We start from the raw sequence: 20,251 nt of genomic DNA on the forward strand, positions 1-20,251 counted from the left end.
ATATATATACTACATATATTCTACTATATATATACATATTTACTTATAAAAAAAAAAAAAAACAATGAGAAAACTAACCGCATGCGTTTTATGTTCTTTTCTTTTCCTTTTTTCTACTTTTTGCACACGAACACAAAAAAACACACACACACATACATACAAACCACACACACTCACAAACACACGCCTACACTGGTCAAAAATGTTGTGTGAAATCGTTGCAAAAAAAAACTATCGCAAAAAAAACCAAACAAAAATACCCCCATCCCCGTTACGCCTCACAGCCGCCGTAGCAGCTGCCATGCGTGGAGTGGCCATTCAACGTGGACATGTGGGCGTGGTCGGTGCCACACCCTACCATCATCCCCATCATACGCACCACCATCAAGCGCTGCTGGCGGCCTCGGCCGCCGCCGCCCAACAGCACCAGCAGCAACGCCAGGTGGCCGCCGCCGCCGTGGCCGCAGCAGCCGCCCAACAGCAGCAGCAGGTCCACCAGCACCAGCAACAGCAGCAGCAACAACAGCAGCAGGTGCACCACCAGCAGCAGCAGCAGGCGGCGCACCAGCACCAGCAGCAACAGCAGCAGCAGCAACAACAACAGCAGCAGCAACAGCATGCCGCCGCCGTAGCCGCCTCGCATCCGCATGCCCATGCCCATGCCCACGCCCACGCGCTCGCCGGACTGCAGCCGACACTCCAGGCGGTGGCCGTGCCCACGGCCGCTGGAGCCAATGCCGCTGCCGTCGCCCAACAGCACTCGGCCCTGCAACAGTCGCTGGCCGCTGCTGCGGCTGCCCAGAACCAGGGAGGAGTCGCCACCAATGCGAGTGCTGCTGCCGCGGCCGCCTATGCCGCCCGCCTCTCGGCGGCCACTGCTCAACAGACGCCGGCCGCTGCTGCTGCGGCTGCTGCTTCCATGGCAGCGTCGGCCAATGCGGCCAACAATGCTGCCGCTTTGCATGGATTTGCGCCGTAAGTAGAGTCCTCCGTGGTGGCGCCTCCGTCGGTGCAGCGACCACACACCGACCAAAAAGTAGTTATTTTTGTGCTGTAGCCGTAACTTTGTATTTTCTTTGATTTCGATACCTTTTTGCCAATCTTTGAATGTAGTCCTAGCGCACTTGATCTACTATACATAAACAATGTAATGGTTTTTCCTTTCGTTCTTATTGTTTAACCCACTGGTTGTTCATGCCACGGAAGTACCATACGTACCATGCCATCCATTTGTTATTTTCACTATTATTATTTACATTCAGTGCATTCGAGCTTCAATTGTTTATACATAGCTTCAAGATTGTCTTTGTGTCCGAGTCACACGCTCTCTATCTCTCTAAATATATACATATATCTCTCTCTCTCTCTCTCTCTCTAATGTTAATAATCTATCTTGTTGGTGACAAGTGTTTTTTTTTTTAGCTATCTTGTGTGTGTGTAAAGTTTTAATCTCGCATATAACGAAATCTACTACATATAGAGTTTGATTACAATTTGATTACAATTCTCAGCAAGAACATACTAGATACCGAACCCAAACAGAATACAAAATTGCAAAAGCAGCAATCCCATCCAACCCATTCCGTTCCAATCCAATCTATAATCCAATCCAATTAACGCACGCTACCCACCAAAACAAAAGCAAAGAAGAAAAAACAAAAACATAAACAAAAAACTATTCCCATAACCCCTATAAACTAAATCTATACTCGTACCATATATATATATATACATATATAATGTATCCACATACTCGTATATGCTCATATCTTGACTGACGGCAGTGTGTTTTTGGCATCGTTTTATCTTTAATTTTTTGTATTTAATTTTTGGTTAAGGGACCTACTTGATTGTGTATATTGTGTACCGTACCACTAGGCGTATGATGAATTTCCATTTGAATTTGACTTGAAAGTGTGGCGCTCTGCCAGAGCCTTGCGTGCATGTTTCTTGCCCACCGAAGAACCCCCCGCTCCCCCCCCCACACACACATATAACACACCGAAACACACCTATACTATATATATATACATACATATATATATATGTATATAGACCATTTACCTATTCTTTTGTGGCTGCGCTTTACACCTCCCTCACACAGAGCCACATCCACCATAAACCTAAACCATACACAATAGCGTATGAATGAATGCCGACCCATTAAACACACACACACACACACACACTTACACTTACACTTACAGAGATCTATCTACTATAATCCCCTTCGCCCCAACAAACAAAACAAAAACAAAACATATGCGATCTAGCAAAACTAATTAGATACATAGGTGCATGACATGTCTGTTCTGTCTTAAACTCAAAAGCAACAACATTAAAAGCAAGCAAGAACATTTTAAGTATGTAGTTTTGGGAAATGGAATGACCTATGTATGTGGTTGGTTGGTTGGTTGGTTGGTTATCTTTTGCTAGTACTCTCTCTATATATATAAACCACTCTATACATACCCACATACACATGTACTTTATAATTTTCCTTTCGTTCTCTTTAATCTATCAAAATGAAAATACATTTCCTCCAATCAGTTCAAGTGTCATCCAAGCGGGGACTCGCAGCATAGACATTGAATCAGATCAGATGAGATCTTAGGTGTCAGGTAGTCAGTCAGTCAGTCAGCCAGGTCTAGGCAGTAGTCAGTTTTTTCAGGGTTTGCTTTGGGTTAGGCTTGAGGGGGATTGATTTACGTTTTTTTTTTAGTTTTTATTGAGTTACGCCTTAAGTTTCAGCCATTTACCCACAGCATCCGGTACCAAAAACAACAACAACAACAATTAATCAAAACAAAACAAAACAAAACCGAAAAGACAAACCGAACAGAATTGCGGATAAAGTTTTCATTGAATTTTCAAAATTGAAAACTTTATCCCATCTGTTTTCTCATAGCGTCCAAAACATAAACCTAAACCACACAAGTGCGTTAAAAAAAAAAATAAAACATGAAAACAAACAATTGAAAAAAAAAAAACCAAATGCTGAAGAAAATTTTTGAATTTTGCTTTAAGTGCCTCCAAAAAGAAGGAACGAGAGACGAGCCCTCTCGTTTGAACCCTCACCAAATAAACCCACACCCACACCCGCCCACCCAATGAACTTGTGGCTGTCGTCATAATCGTGTATTAATCTATGACTTTTCTCACCTTCTCTTATCCCCCGAATCGCAGTGTATACTATGATCCCTTCCTAGCAGCCGCTGCATCCGCTGATCCGAATCTACGCTTCCAGGTGAGTCTCGATCCCACTGCTAACTGATAATTGATAGCTGATAAGCAAAACAGAAACAGAAACCGAAACAGAAACCTAAAACACCAATAGCATTTACAATTTAGGATATGTGCTAAGCTATTATTATTCTCTAGTCTAGGCTGAACTAAACCGCTAACTTGTTCTCAATATATACATATGAAATATGAAACAAAAATATCTATATATAAATTTTCCAGGCAGCCAAACCGGTCACTGAAGTTCCAGCCGCTCAGCCAGCCGCCATATTAAATGTAATAAAACTTTTTCAAACTAATATGCTAACCACAATCAAAGAAAACCAAAAGAGAAAAACAACAAAAAATGAAAGAACAATCTGTATTATTTATATTTTGATGGTACTTAGCTTGTGAAAAAAAACAAAACAAAAAAAAAACACCGATTGAGTTTTGAAACATTTGACTTGGTTTTTGGAACAAAAGTTTATACATTTATACATACTATATCGTATACTATATTGTTTTACTGCGCTTTTACTACTTTTATGTTTCCTTTGCATTTTCCATTTTCCATTTCCGATCCGAACTAACGCAAAGACGCGTCCTGATTTTATTTGACTTGGTTTGATTTCTTGCTGTGTTACACTCGTATGTTTTCGTTGAGAACTGGTCGTAAAGTACTTTGATTTGATTTTGATCCTGAGTGAAGCTAGCTTCCAGGCTTACCTAACAATATCTACGATTGAATTGAACATTGAACACTTGTGTATAAGATCTGCTAAATACTAAATACTCAATACTCGTACTCGTACTCCTATAATTGCATCCTTTGTTTGGTTCGTTTTCCTTTTATCCCATTTCAAAACCTCATTCTCGAAGGCGTCGATTGTCGTTTGTCGTTTGTCGTAGTGACTGACCACAAGATCGCTTTAAGAGGCATACGCTATACGCTCTATGCTCTATGCTCTACGCTGCTCTCGCTCTCTCTTTCTTTATCTATTCATTATCGCTATTTTTCTTCACATTGAAAATTTTCTTTGCTTTTGCTGAATTTACAAATAATAACTAAATACATATTTGACTAATTTACTTATACTATACTATTTTTCAATGCTGTAACTACATTTTTGTAACTACTACGAATTCTTTTTGGTTATTCTTTCACGACCGTTACCACTATCGAAAAATATCGACAAAAAATATCGAATACTCAACACAAATCGAAAACAAATCAATTATTGAAACCAAAAACCCATAAATTACAGCGCCGCACTGTGACTACGCTAAACAGTAACCCACATACGATCAACCGCATTCCGGTACCACAGAATGTTTTGGTAAAAATAATCATATCTAGCTTTAGATAATTGCACCTTAAATACTACATCTCTATCCCGAACCTCCCCCCGAAAGTCTATCCACAATGCGATTTCTGTTTGTTTGTCGTTTATTGTTGCTCCCGTTTTGGTTAATGCGCCTTTTCTGTGTATGTTCTATACCCCTGCACCATACTACATACATACATACATACATACGTACGTACATATGTATCTGTATCTGTATTTGTATTTGTACATATTATATACATAAGTCTTAAGTTAACCCTAGTTGTATAATCTTATGTATGCTAAGTTCTTTACTGGTTCGTGTCCCGTTTTTTGGGTTTCGTAGTCTGGCATCTTGGGTTCTCTCGGTAGTTCTCGGTTTCAATGGTTCGTTCTCCCACACTATGTACTCGTACTACCGCTATATCAATGTGTACATAGATATTACTACAATATGTTGTATATCCTTGGCAAGCACAAAACACCCACCACACATCACACGATATCACACCACCACAACGCAACACCGCAACACCATCACACCGCCACACCGACTCCATTTGCCTGCACTCGTTTTGGTTTTGGTTTTGGTTAATATTACAATCTATATACTCGTACATACAATATACAACCTTTATTTTGGCCTTTCCTTTCCGGTTTAGGTTCCTAATTTTTTTCACAATATTTGCTCACTGTCTCTCCTCCGCTAGTCTTGCCGTTTGCCGTTGTCGTCCCCAAAATTTGTAACTGCGTCTGTTCCTTTAGCTTTGCCTTATTTCCGTTGTTGTCTAACGCCCGATCTGCTTGACATTATTCCAGGCCGCTGCTCCGCTGTTAAAGACACCCCTGTCTCAGGCCCAGCAGCAGGCGTATGCCACGGCTGCCACCACCTACACGGCGGTTGCTGCCCGAGCGGCCTATGGGGCCGCTGCCGCAGCAGCCGCCCAACCGGCCCTTGCCGGATATGCCACCGTAGCGGGGTAAGTTCTCCCTCCCTCCCTCCATCCATCCAGGAATCCGAGCCAGTCTCCTCTTATTAACCAACCTGTCGCTCAAAACCATCCATTAACCGCAATAACCAATAACCGCTACTAATACATGCACTGAAAGATTTTCGCTTAGATTTTGATGTATTTGTTGGTCCCATATAGACTGCTGAACATCTGAAACGAGTTTTCTATACGTATTGTTTTATCGGGATCGTTATTCTCTTCAAACTTGTTCTATGACTATCATATGTTTATGTGTTTTAAAGTATCATCATTTATTTTAAGTTTATTATAATTTGATTTGTTTCAGCTGTCATTTAACATTTTACTAATCTTTTAACTATTTATTTTCATTATTTTTGTACCTCAACCCAATCTTGATTAACAACTGTGTTAGTAATTGCTTAACAAGTAGCAGCAGTCTAAAGACCAACAAGGAAGGCCTCAGACAAACCTTTGAGCTCTTTTGCACAGCCATTTCCAAACTAAACAACTTTCAATAAGCACTTAAGAGCATCAATCAAGAAATGAGCCGAATCAAAATTAACAACTAACCAAATCTAACTGGGATCCATCTGGATGCCATCATATCATCTATCATCTACCATCGAGCCACCGTCTTTACTAATGAGATGCAAATCCCCAACAAAAATATTTCTAGCTATGCGCGCGAGTATGCAGATCCTTATCTAGGACATGGCATTGGACCCGTGCCCGGCTATGGGGTAAGTGATCCTCAACTACTCTTTCGACTTCATACTCGTACATATCTCTATGCCGTGTAAATTTCCACCGACTATCAACCGATGATAAAGACCTATTATTATGAAATACTAATCAAAAATTCTGCTTTCATCCCTTTTCATCTGCTTTTGTAGGCAACCATGTACCGCGGCGGCTTCAATCGATTCACGCCATATTAGGAACCATTAAGAACGCCAGTCAGCCAAATAATGCACTTGAACTACTCTCGATGAAAATGCTCAATATATGAACAAAGAAAATGCAAATAAGCAAGTAACTTAGAAGTAAATACTCCTCTACTCCTCTACGTGCAGCAAGTAGAAGTTACAACCAAACCGATAGATACAAGATACTCAACACACAACAGCCGCCGCTCAAAGATCTTGGAGAGTTGAAAATCAAAGCTAAATGCAACTGCAAATGCAGTAAAAAAACAAAAAACAAAAACAAAAGAAAAGAACAAATCAATGTCGTCCAGTAAAAGCCACAAAACAAACAAAACCAAACATAAAAACAAAACAAAAGAAGCGCTAAACACAGTTCTATGGAGTTTCTATAAGTAAAAACAAAAACAAAAAAAAAACAAAAGGAAATGAAAGAAACGAAAGGAAAGGAAAATTACATAAATTAAAAGAAAAGGAGAAGAGAAAAACTCATATTGCAAAAACAGTTTTGCAAAAAGTGAAAGAAAAGAAAAGAAAGAAACACATGTGCTTCATGCGTAGATTTTTACCAGAACAAAAGCTGAAACTTTGTGCGGCAAAGCAGAATTTATATATACATACACATACATCTATATATATATATACATATATATACATATATATATATACCAACAAGATATATAGTTATGATATAGGCATTGTATTTGTATATCAGAAACCAACCAGACAAAAAGAGCAATGTTTTTTTAGATACTTTTCATGCGGAAACATCATCAGATAATAATACTATATACGAGCATACCTTTTGGTTGTTGATTTTGGAACATATTTGAACTAAGTTTAGATCCCTCCCTCCCTGCGTTTTGAATGATTTACAAATTTAACATTTAACATCCGTAGCAGTGTGTAGTGTGTAGTAAGAAGCAAGCAAGCAGCATAGGCATCAAGCAAAGGAACAAATTAACCAATCGAATTGTATATTATTTGAACAAACTTCAAAGAGGGGGACAATGCACAAAGCATTAGGCATTAGGAGTATTAGGAGTAGCATACGTTTATTTGCATATATTTTAGATACATAATTTCTTATTTGAAAATACCCAAAGAATACTCATTTCTGTACTGTATTGTATTGTATTGTATTGTATTGTCGACGAATTTATTTTTAATGCATTGCTTTGGTTGTTCCTAGTATTTCTATATATTTTGGCAGCTAACCCCAAACAGAACTCGAACTCGAACGCGACTCAATTTGAATTGCTCAAAAAAAATCGTAGTGCATAGGTACATACATACATAAATGCAAAAGATCAACACGTAGACATATCCTTGGAATATACAATAATATTTACTTTAAATGCCGCCATAGCAGCAAAGCAAACAAAAACAAATGAAAAAAAAACAACAAAACAAACAAAAAAAATCTAAAAAAAAAAAGAAATTAGTTTTTAAAAGTCAAGCTTCCAGTGACAAAAAAAGCCATTGATGAATGATGTGGAAATCGAATAATAAGCATTAAAAATTAAACAACTTTTAGCTCCTACTCCGTAGCACTTTCCTTGTGTGTTGTGTAAAGACAGAAAACCAAAACTATTAAGAAAAGCAAAGAGCAAAGAGCAACCAGCAAAGAGCAAAGAAAACTGAATCTTTGACGTTGTTCACTTCGTTGTTCGGATTAGACCGAGGCGAAAACACCCTTTCCTAAGAAAACTAAGAATTTATTTTCTACACACACTCGAATCTAATGCACACACAAAACAAATGCTAAATGCTAAATGCAAAAATACCAAATGAAAACTTTTAACGTTGTGTATTTTTCAAATGTTAACGATCAAATGCTCAATGGAAACAACAACCAAATTGACGTTCTCTATTTTGATTCTTAGGCAGCTACTGTCGTCAAGTTTATACTAGTTGTTTATGAACCATACTATGCTAAAGGAAACAAAGCTACTAAATATTGTGTGTGTGTGTGTGTAATCGTGCAATTCTTAAGTGTTCTTCAAATTTCCTTGAAACAAAACAAAACAAAACAAAAATAAAATACTAAAGAAAACACTATGCGAAATTATATGGAAGGCAGGCAGGAAAATTTCATCGACTCCAAAGAGCTTCAACTTTGACGGGTTTTTTGTTTTCAATCTAATCACTTGGAATGTCTCAGATTGTACATATTTACGAAGATACATATATAATATTTTACAATATTCCTCTCCCAGACACACACACCAATACACACGCACACAAAGAGAAGCAGAAAGAGAGCATAGCAACAGGCTATGCCCCAGGGTTGCCCACAAAAACTCGAAGCAATTATGTCATACCATACTCAGATTTATACGCACATAAATGTGTTAACTTTTTTTTTTTATTCTCTCTCATAATTATTATATTGATATACTATACATTACGTTGACATTTTTAAAGCCAAAGTTTATATTTTAAAACGATTTTTAGTTAGATATTAGTTAGTACGCCGATGACAGAGACAGAGACAGACAAGGTGGGCGAAAAGGAAAACAAATACAAAAACAAAAACAAAAATTTTAAAAATGATAAGAACAAATCGAACCCAACAATTGCCAAATTAAATGTAGCTTTCAAGTGAATTATCTATAATAAAGACGTAATTAAATATAATACGTTTTTCAAATAGCGCAAAAAAATAGTTTGGGTCCACCCCAAAAATCACCCTAAAACAGAAACACACACAATCGCAGACGCAGACACAGATTTGGGTTTTATGAACAGACAGAAGATACAAAAAAACAAAAACCATCTAGTTATAAAGCAAAACTTAAACATAATACGGTACGATATATACATTTAAATTATAAACTCAACTTCCACCGCAATTTTTAAAAACAAAAAACAAAACAAAACTAAGGGAAAACACAATTTTTGTCTTAAGCAATGCGTTGAGGGAAAAGTCAGACCTCGGATAAATTATGCAATAAGTGCAAACGCAACTCAATCAAACACTGCAGCTATATGGTAGCCTACGATATATATTATGTATATGATAATGTTCTCATTTTGACCCGACCTATTTTGTGACCCCTCGAAACAACCTCCCACAACCCCGCACTCCCAGAGACGAATCTGTGTAGTCTATCCATAAGCCAGCGCCACTTTTGTTTAACTTCACATAGATCAGACGCGTAGGCGTCATATAAAGTATAAATATAAAGTATATAAATATATATATATATATATATATATATATTATATGAGAACTCTAATCTTTAATGATGTGCCAAATTGTAAGTTGTACCATTTGTTTTTTATGAGCAAATGCAAAACACAAATTGAAATAAAAATATGAATTAAAACATAAAACATTGAAAATAGCATTACACTTTCCACTCCCTCCCGAAACTAAGAAGGAGCCCCAAATAAGCCCCATTTGATCTTTAAACATTTAGATGGTAAAGGTAAAGAATTTTTTTTTTAAATTTAGCATCGTGTATAGGAAACGAGAGGTGTCGGGGAACGGGAAGCCTGTCCATTCCAGGCCCATTCCCAGGCGCCACCTTACAAAACCCAAAAACCAAAACCAAAACCGAAATCGAAACCGAAACCAAAACCAAATTGATAATAGATTGCAGATATAACGATGAGAAAGTATTATATTTAAAGCAGTCGCAGATCTGAGCCCAACCAAAATTCAAACAAAAGCAAAACAAAAACTAAAACAAAAACTAAAGCTAAAGCTAAAGGTAAATCCAGCTCAAAACTTCTTCTATTCCGGATAGTACGAGTAGTATTGAAGGGCAATTCCAATAGCACTCTCACACAAAACACAAAACTTTATTGGTTTAATCAATTTTCAATTTGTAAGGTTGTGACAAATTGTAAACAAACATAGAAAAAACGAGAAACAAAAGAAACCATGGCAAATCACTTGAAAAACAAGCAGAAACAAGAAAAATGGAAAAATGTAATATTGTATGGTAATGGCATATAAAATAGCAAACAAATGAAATCATTTGAGATTCATACAAAACACATTTGGAAAAGCGAGGAAAAGAGGGCGAGAAATGCAATAAAAATAACTTTAAAAAAATGCAAATTAAAACGAAAACTTTGTTTTCATTGAAGGGCCAAAGGATTCTTTTCACAGATTTATGAGTGGGGCCAATGGAAGATTGAGCCACTGGCAATCAATCATAGGGCTAACAAAAACGTACGGCTGTTTATAACACACACATCGGCAGGAATTGAAACCCTTTGATGGCTCACACCTCCGACAACCAGCTCTTACCGGCACGTACAAAAATTTCATCAATCATCAACTTACCATCCGGTGGAGGTTGGCAGTTTTTCTTCATTACTCGCAGCTCGGAGGCCCTTGTAATTAAACCTGATGGGCGGCCATTTGCATGCAAGTTTATTACAATGCAACCGCAAACATTTAACACCTCTAAACCCCCACACCGACACACACCACGCGAGTAAGTATTGGAGGGAGGAGAGTGTGTGTGCGAGAGGTCCCTCGCGACATGCAAACGCTATTAACCTGATTAAATCAAACGGCTCACCGCTGGAAGCCGGCCGTCGTCCAGCCTGTAATTATACAAATTTTCACATTTGATTGAAGAGCCCCGACACTCGACATGACATTTCTGAGGTAGCGCAGAGCGGGGCAGATTGGGGGCTTTCGGTCCTGACCGTTTTTAAATGGCGCCCTGACAAACCGTCAACCGCAGGAAGTAAACGCCTATGCGGAAAGGCAGTTCCTCTCTCTCTGGTGCGGTTTTGTCTGGCAATTTTGTGTTTGTGGCCAGTGCGGCTGCTGTGTGACATAATAAATTATGCTGCATTCCAATGATTAATTTTAGATGTATGCGACATGACAGCCAAGAATGGATAGGGAAACTGTCGAGCTGGGAGCCTGGGACCGGGACCGGGACCGGGACCGGGACCCCCAACGCACCCAATCGAATGCATACAAAATTAACAGTCGGAATTAGCCATTGGCTATGAGGACCATCCTCCTCCCAGTACCAGTGCCTACCAGTTCGTCCTCTGGCAGGCAAAGAGAGAAATGAAATCTGTGGCAGGCTGCCCATGGGCTATTTGCTTTCTTCTCTCCATCTATCTCCATTTGAATGGCCCACTGGGCCCAATGAATTATTACGTGCAATTATTTTCTAATTAATTATTTGACAGGACAGCGAATAGCGGATGGCATGCCATGGTGCGATAATTTTTCGGGCACAATTGGGCGGCCATTGGATATGGGCGCATAATGGGCGCCATTAAATTGTCCGGCGCCCGGACTGCTCTCTGATTCTCGCAATGGAATGCGGCCAAAAAGTATTTTTCTCTGGCAACTTGATATAGCAGATACTTAGCTATGTAGGCCGCAAGTGGAGTGGTGGGTCCTTGGGTCCACGACGTAAATGGAATGAAGCGGAATGATGGGAAAGTTGAGCGCTTTACGGAGAATTAACCGAAGTCCGGCAGGAGCAGATGTTGGATTATGAGTTATCGTACGTATACAGCTTTAATTAGTTTGGTTTGTTTGTATTTGGAATGAGAGATAATGTTCACAAAGCATTCCCCACACCAATCTCTTGGCTAATCTGTCGCCCACTGTTTGACATACATACATTCCTATATATGAACGTATCTGATAATTGTTTATAGTGCTTTCTGACAAACTTACTCGTACCAATAACTTTAAATAGATCTCTTATCTCGCCCAGATTCCAATCTCAACACACAGGACCGGAGCTCACCTTTTTGGGAAGCCTCTCGTTCACAAAACAAACTGTTAACGATGCCCCAAAACATCAAACAGGCAAACTTATCTGAGCCTCGCCATGGACCCCGTGATCCCCGCATTGACCGCATCGGCCATCCCCATCCCCACTCCGCCAAATTGCATCCTGCCCTCGACCGCGGCGCAAAAACTAATTACATTATTTCAACTTGATGCAATCAGAGAGTGCGTTTGCGTATGCGTGTGCGTGTGGGTGCAGGTCGGCGCGGGGCGCGACGAGTCATGGCGGAGCGGACAGCCCAGAACGGTTTACCCCAGTGACCATACATGTTTCGGTTCAATTGAATGCCATGCTGTGTCGAAAAAGAACAGAAAAACTACTTGTAAAAGTGAATGATGGGAATCTCCAGGCTATGAGATACCCGTTAGTACTGGTCTGTCTCGTTGTGGAATGTATCCACTCAAATACAGGATAGCCCGGGAACTGTACGATTTCCCCGGAATGGCAGCGAAACAACGGGAAAAGCCCCGCAGCAGCCAAAATGGTCGAAATCCTCGCAGGACATGCCGATGCACGCAAATCACTGCAGAAATTCACATTGGCCTGGGCTGAAACTGGAATGGAGCTTCCGGATCGCGGTATTGCTGGAGTGCTTTACGAGGCGCATCGGTTAGGCGCTGGAGTATTGGTGTCCGTGTCCTGGTAGTGACCGTGTTGGATTAATGCCGGCAGCTGCGCTTACGCAAAAACCGTGGAGAACAACCGCCAATAATTCAGGGGCAAGAGTTGGGCATAAAAATCGCAACATCTGCAAACCCGGCTGCCTGCTGCCTACTGCCTTTTATTTGTTGTTATATTTGTCTGTTAATTGCCGATGCATCGCAATAAAAATGCACACTCGCACACACCAGTACACACACGGGCGGAGATTTATAATTAACAGTGTCGTTGTCGGCTCGTACGAGTACTCGTATAAGTACGTGACTCGCTAGCGGTTTCAATTAAAAGTTTTTAAAGGCCCTGTGGCCTTGATTTGTACATCTGTGATTATGCAAAATGGATTTCAGCTTTAGCTCTGCTCATTTCGGGTAGACAAAGTGGAGCCAAATGTCCAATTAATCGAATCGAATCATTTAGGAACCTTTAACCCTTTGACCTCATTTGCGCGTTTAATTAAAAATCCACTGCCTTTTAGCTTTCGGCTTTGGCCTTTGATTTGGCACTACCTCTTCGTTTCGCACCAGCACACACAACCAGGGAGGGGCAACCGGATTGCACACGAAATTCCCTTCACTGCAACATTTTCTAGCACCGCAAAGGAAGCAGCAATGACCCGGCTACGACCATACACATGTGTGGGTATGCGTTTGTCTTGTCTATGGAATGGCATGTTGTTCTACTCGAATCGATTGGCAGGCAAGCAACTAAGCCACAAAATAAATAGCTTGACTGGCCGCAAATCTTGTTTGATTGTCTAAATATTTAGATGGAAAAGGTGAGGACACAGCAGATTTTCAATTGTTCTCCCCTGGCACACTCGAAATTCCTCTTAAATGGCAACCTAGTCGCAAAAATATTTTGAGTTTAATTTCAAATAGAATTGCAAAGGAATTTCGGTTCGCTGGACTGGTCAAAAAATATTTTCGTTGAACTAGACTCATTTAAAATATTTTAAAGAGTTTCAATACACCGAGTACAAATCGTTGAAAAACAATTATCTTTTTTGGGGGCAAATATGTTGACAGGACTCTCCCGATCACGAAAAGACATGCCGCGCCCCGATCGGCTGCCGTATAGCTGAGATATGGGGTTCAGAAAACACAAATATTTGAATCATTTGCACATCCACATCTTCGGAAGGCTATATCTCAGATAAATGGCGCCAGATCGGTGCAGGACCTACTTTGCCAGGACCGTGGGGATCCAGCCTGTCGAACGGCATCAAAATCTCGGCTACGAAAATGAGGCCGATTTTTTGCAAATTTAACGATGTAACCATCATGATTTTTTGCGAAAATCGTGAAGAAATGGATGTCCTTTTTTCTGGTGCCAATCGGTCGGCAGGACTCTCGTGATCACGAAATGACATGCCACTCTCCGATCGGCTGCCGTATAGCAGAGATATAGCGTACAGAAAAAACAAATATTCGAATGATTTGAACATCCACATCTTCGGAAGGCTATATCTCAGATAAATGGCGCCAGATCGGTGCAGGACCTACTTTGCCAGGACCGTGGGGATCCAGCCTGTCGAACGGCATCAAAATCTCGGCTACGAAAATGAGGCCGATTTTTTGCAAATTTAATGATGTAACCATCATGATTTTTTGCGAAAATCGTGAAGAAATGGATGTCCTTTTTTCTGGTGCCAATCGAACGGCAGGACTCTCGTGATCACGAAATGACATGCCACGCCCCGATCGGCTGCCGTATAGCAGAGATATAGCGTACAGAAAAAACAAATAGATGAATGATTTGAACATCCACATCTTCGGAAGGCTATATCTCAGATAAATGGCGCCAGATCGGTGCAGGACCTACTTTGCCAGGACCGTGGGGATCCAGCCTGTCGAACGGCATCAAAATCTCGGCCACGAAAATGAGGCCGATTTTTTGCAAATTTAATGATGTAACCATCATGATTTTTTGCGAAAATCGTGAAGAAATGGATGTCCTTTTTTCTGGTGCCAATCGAACGGCAGGACTCTCGTGATCACGAAATGACATGCCACGCCCCGATCGGCTGCCGTATAGCAGAGATATAGCGTACAGAAAAAACAAATATTCGAATGATTTGAACATCCACATCTTCGGAAGGCTATATCTCAGATAAATGGCGCCAGATCGGTGCAGGACCTACTTTGCCAGGACCGTGGGGATCCAGCCTGTCGAACGGCATCAAAATCTCGGCTACGAAAATGAGGCCGATTTTTTGCAAATTTAATGATGTAACCATCATGATTTTTTGCGAAAATCGTGAAGAAATTGATGTCGTTTTTTCTGGTGCCAGTCGAACGGCAGGACTCTCGTGATCACGAAATGACTTGCCACGCCCCGATCGGCTGCCGTATAGCTGAGATATAGCGTACAGAAAAAACAAATATTCGAATGATTTGCACATCCACATCTTCGGAAGCCTATATCTCAGATAAATGGCGCCAGATCGGTGCAGGACCTACTTTGCCAGGACCGTGGGGATCCAGCCTGTCGAACGGCATCAAAATCTCGGCTACGAAAATGAGGCCGATTTTTTGCAAATTTAATGATGTAACCATCATGATTTTTTGCGAAAATCGTGAAGAAATGGATGTCCTTTTTTCTGGTGCCAATCGGTCGGCAGGACTCTCGTGATCACGAAATGACATGCCACTCTCCGATCGGCTGCCGTATAGCAGAGATATAGCGTTCAGAAAAAACAAATATTTGAATGATTTGCACATCCACATCTTCGGAAGGCTATATCTCAGATATATGGCGCCAGATCGGTGCAGGACCTACTTTGCCAGGACCGTGGGGATCCAGCCTGTCGAACGGCATCAAAATCTCGGCCACGAAAATGAGGCCGATTTTTTGCAAATTTAATGATGTAACCATCATGATTTTTTGCGAAAATCGTGAAGAAATGGATGTCCTTTTTTCTGGTGCCAATCGAACGGCAGGACTCTCGTGATCACGAAATGACATGCCACGCCCCGATCGGCTGCCGTATAGCTGAGATATAGCTTTCAGAAAAAACAAATATTCGAATGATTTGCACATCCACATCTTCGGAAGGCTATATCTCAGATAAATGGCTCCAGATCGGTGCAGGACCTATTTTGCCAGGACCGTGGGGATCCAGCCTGTCGTACGGCATCAAAATCTCGGCTACGAAAATGAGGCCGATTTTTTGCAAATTTAATGATGATTTTTTGCGAAAATCGTGAAGAAATGGATGTCCTTTTTTCTGGTGCCAATCGAACGGCAGGACTCTCCCGATCACGAAAAGACATGCCGCGCCCCGATCGGCTGCCGTATAGCTGAGATATGGGGTTCAGAAAACACAAATATTTGAATCATTTGCACATCCACATCTTCGGAAGGCTATATCTCAGATAAATGGCGCCAGATCGGTGCAGGACCTACTTTGCCAGGACCGTGGGGATCCAGCCTGTCGAACGGCATCAAAATCTCGGCTACGAAAATGAGGCCGATTTTTTGCAAATTTAATGATGTAACCATCATGATTTTTTGCGAAAATCGTGAAGAAATGGATGTCCTTTTTTCTGGTGCCAATCGAACGGCAGGACTCTCCCGATCACGCAGAGCCATGCCACGCTCCGATCGGCTGACGTATAGCTGAGATATAGCGTACAGAAAAAACAAATATTCGAATGATTTGCACATCCACATCTTCGGAAGGCTATATCTCAGATAAATGGCGCCAGATCGGTGCAGGACCTACTTTGCCTGGACCGTGGGGATCCAGCCTGTCGAACGGCATCAAAATCTCGGCTACGAAAATGAGGCCGATTTTTTGCAAATTTAATGATGTAACCATCATGATTTTTTGCGAAAATCGTGAAGAAATGGATGTCCTTTTTTCTGGTGCCAATCGAACGGCAGGACTCTCCCGATCACGAAAAGACATGCCGCGCCCCGATCGGCTGCCGTATAGCTGAGATATGGGGTTCAGAAAACACAAATATTTGAATCATTTGCACATCCACATCTTCGGAAGGCTATATCTCAGATAAATGGCGCCAGATCGGTGCAGGACCTACTTTGCCAGGACCGTGGGGATCCAGCCTGTCGAACGGCATCAAAATCTCGGCTACGAAAATGAGGCCGATTTTTTGCAAATTTAATGATGTAACCATCATGATTTTTTGCGAAAATCGTGAAGAAATTGATGTCCTTTTTTCTGGTGCCAATCGAACGGCAGGACTCTCGTGATCACGAAATGACATGCCACGCCCCGATCGGCTGCCGTATAGCAGAGATATAGCGTACAGAAAAAACAAATATTCGAATGATTTGCACATCCACATCTTCGGAAGGCTATATCTCAGATATATGGCGCCAGATCGGTGCAGGACCTACTTTGCCAGGACCGTGGGGATCCAGCCTGTCGAACGGCATCAAAATCTCGGCTACGAAAATGAGGCCGATTTTTTGCAAATTTAATGATGTAACCATCATGATTTTTTGCGAAAATCGTGAAGAAATGGATGTCCTTTTTTCTGGTGCCAATCGAACGGCAGGACTCTCGTGATCACGAAATGACATGCCACGCCCCGATCGGCTGCCGTATAGCAGAGATATAGCGTACAGAAAAAACAAATATTCGAATGATTTGCACATCCACATCTTCGGAAGGCTATATCTCAGATATATGGCGCCAGATCGGTGCAGGACCTACTTTGCCAGGACCGTGGGGATCCAGCCTGTCGAACGGCATCAAAATCTCGGCTACGAAAATGAGGCCGATTTTTTGCAAATTTAATGATGTAACCATCATGATTTTTTGCGAGAATCGTGAAGAAATGGATGTCCTTTTTTCTGGTGCTAATCGGTCGGCAGGACTCTCGTGATCACGAAATGACATGCCACGCCCCGATCGGCTGCCGTATAGCTGAGATATAGCGTACAGAAAAAACAAATATTCGAATGATTTGCACATCCACATCTTCGGAAGCCTATATCTCAGATAAATGGCGCCAGATCGGTGCAGGACCTACTTTGCCAGGACCGTGGGGATCCAGCCTGTCGAACGGCATCAAAATCTCGGCTACGAAAATGAGGCCGATTTTTTGCAAATTTAATGATGTAACCATCATGATTTTTTGCGAAAATCGTGAAGAAATGGATGTCCTTTTTTCTGGTGCCAATCGAACGGCAGGACTCTCCCGATCACGAAAAGACATGCCGCGCCCCGATCGGCTGCCGTATAGCTGAGATATGGGGTTCAGAAAACACAAATATTTGAATCATTTGCACATCCACATCTTCGGAAGGCTATATCTCAGATAAATGGCGCCAGATCGGTGCAGGACCTACTTTGCCAGGACCGTGGGGATCCAGCCTGTCGAACGGCATCAAAATCTCGGCTACGAAAATGAGGCCGATTTTTTGCAAATTTAATGATGTAACCATCATGATTTTTTGCGAAAATCGTGAAGAAATGGATGTCCTTTTTTCTGGTGCCAATCGAACGGCAGGACTCTCGTGATCACGAAATGACATGCCACGCCCCGATCGGCTGCCGTACAGCAGAGATATAGCGTACAGAAAAAACAAATATTCGAATGATTTGCACATCCACATCTTCGGAAGGCTATATCTCAGATAAATGGCGCCAGATCGGTGCAGGACCTACTTTGCCTGGACCGTGGGGATCCAGCCTGTCGAACGGCATCAAAATCTCGGCTACGAAAATGAGGCCGATTTTTTGCAAATTTAATGATGTAACCATCATGATTTTTTGCGAAAATCGTGAAGAAATGGATGTCCTTTTTTCTGGTGCCAATCGAACGGCAGGACTCTCGTGATCACGAAATGACATGCCACGCCCCGATCGGCTGCCGTATAGCTGAGATATAGCTTTCAGAAAAAACAAATATTCGAATGATTTGCACATCCACATCTTCGGAAGGCTATATCTCAGATAAATGGCTCCAGATCGGTGCAGGACCTATTTTGCCAGGACCGTGGGGATCCAGCCTGTCGTACGGCATCAAAATCTCGGCTACGAAAATGAGGCCGATTTTTTGCAAATTTAATGATGTAACCATCATGATTTTTTGCGAAAATCGTGAAGAAATGGATGTCCTTTTTTCTGGTGCCAATCGAACGGCAGGACTCTCCCGATCACGAAAAGACATGCCGCGCCCCGATCGGCTGCCGTATAGCTGAGATATGGGGTTCAGAAAACACAAATATTTGAATCATTTGCACATCCACATCTTCGGAAGGCTATATCTCAGATAAATGGCGCCAGATCGGTGCAGGACCTACTTTGCCAGGACCGTGGGGATCCAGCCTGTCGAACGGCATTAAAATCTCGGCTACGAAAATGAGGCCGATTTTTTGCAAATTTAATGATGTAACCATCATGATTTTTTGCGAAAATCGTGAAGAAATTGATGTCCTTTTTTCTGGTGCCAATCGAACGGCAGGACTCTCCCGATCACGAAAAGACATGCCGCGCCCCGATCGGCTGCCGTATAGCTGAGATATGGGGTTCAGAAAACACAAATATTTGAATCATTTGCACATCCACATCTTCGGAAGGCTATATCTCAGATAAATGGCGCCAGATCGGTGCAGGACCTACTTTGCCTGGACCGTGGGGATCCAGCCTGTCGAACGGCATCAAAATCTCGGCTACGAAAATGAGGCCGATTTTTTGCAAATTTAATGATGTAACCATCATGATTTTTTGCGAAAATCGTGAAGAAATTGATGTCCTTTTTTCTGGTGCCAATCGAACGGCAGGACTCTCGTGATCACGAAATGACATGCCACGCCCCGATCGGCTGCCGTATAGCAGAGATATAGCGTACAGAAAAAACAAATATTCGAATGATTTGAACATCCACATCTTCGGAAGGCTATATCTCAGATAAATGGCGCCAGATCGGTGCAGGACCTACTTTGCCAGGACCGTGGGGATCCAGCCTGTCGAACGGCATCAAAATCTCGGCTACGAAAATGAGGCCGATTTTTTGCAAATTTAATGATGTAATCATTTTCATGATCATGATTTTTTGCGAAAATCGTGAAGAAATGGATGTCCTTTTTTCTGGTGCCAATCGAACGGCAGGACTCTCGTGATCACGAAATGACATGCCACGCCCCGATCGGCTGCCGTACAGCAGAGATATAGCGTACAGAAAAAACAAATATTCGAATGATTTGCACATCCACATCTTCGGAAGCCTATATCTCAGATAAATGGCGCCAGATCGGTGCAGGACCTACTTTGCCAGGACCGTGGGGATCCAGCCTGTCGAACGGCATCAAAATCTCGGCTACGAAAATGAGGCCGATTTTTTGCAAATTTAATGATGTAACCATCATGATTTTTTGCGAAA

At 41.7% G+C, this 20,251-nt stretch overlaps 1 protein-coding gene across 41 annotated transcripts in view; it reads left to right on the top strand.

The window, feature by feature from the left end:
• Nucleotides 1–9,223, top strand: part of Rbfox1 (RNA-binding Fox protein 1) — a 126,779-nt gene extending 117,556 nt beyond the window's left edge. For 9 of the 41 annotated variants that reach the window (XM_033384788.1, XM_033384789.1, XM_015187644.2 and 6 more), the window contains 7 exons: nt 285–975; nt 3,187–3,247; nt 3,466–3,519; nt 4,491–4,562; nt 5,370–5,530; nt 6,201–6,264; nt 6,418–9,223. In XM_033384788.1, coding sequence (XP_033240679.1) covers nt 285–975; nt 3,187–3,247; nt 3,466–3,519; nt 4,491–4,562; nt 5,370–5,530; nt 6,201–6,264; nt 6,418–6,462 — 1,148 coding nt within the window. In that variant the 3' untranslated portion in view covers nt 6,463–9,223. Of the gene's footprint in view, nt 1–284; nt 976–3,186; nt 3,248–3,465; nt 3,520–4,490; nt 4,563–5,369; nt 5,531–6,200; nt 6,265–6,417 lie in introns of those variants that run through there. The other 32 variants (XM_033384799.1, XM_033384800.1, XM_033384801.1 and 29 more) reach the window with 13 other exon arrangements.
• Nucleotides 9,224–20,251: the final 11,028 nt, after the last annotated feature.

This window comes from Drosophila pseudoobscura, chromosome X, assembly GCF_009870125.1.
Source record: "Drosophila pseudoobscura strain MV-25-SWS-2005 chromosome X, UCI_Dpse_MV25, whole genome shotgun sequence".
NCBI lineage: Eukaryota > Metazoa > Arthropoda > Insecta > Diptera > Drosophilidae > Drosophila > Drosophila pseudoobscura.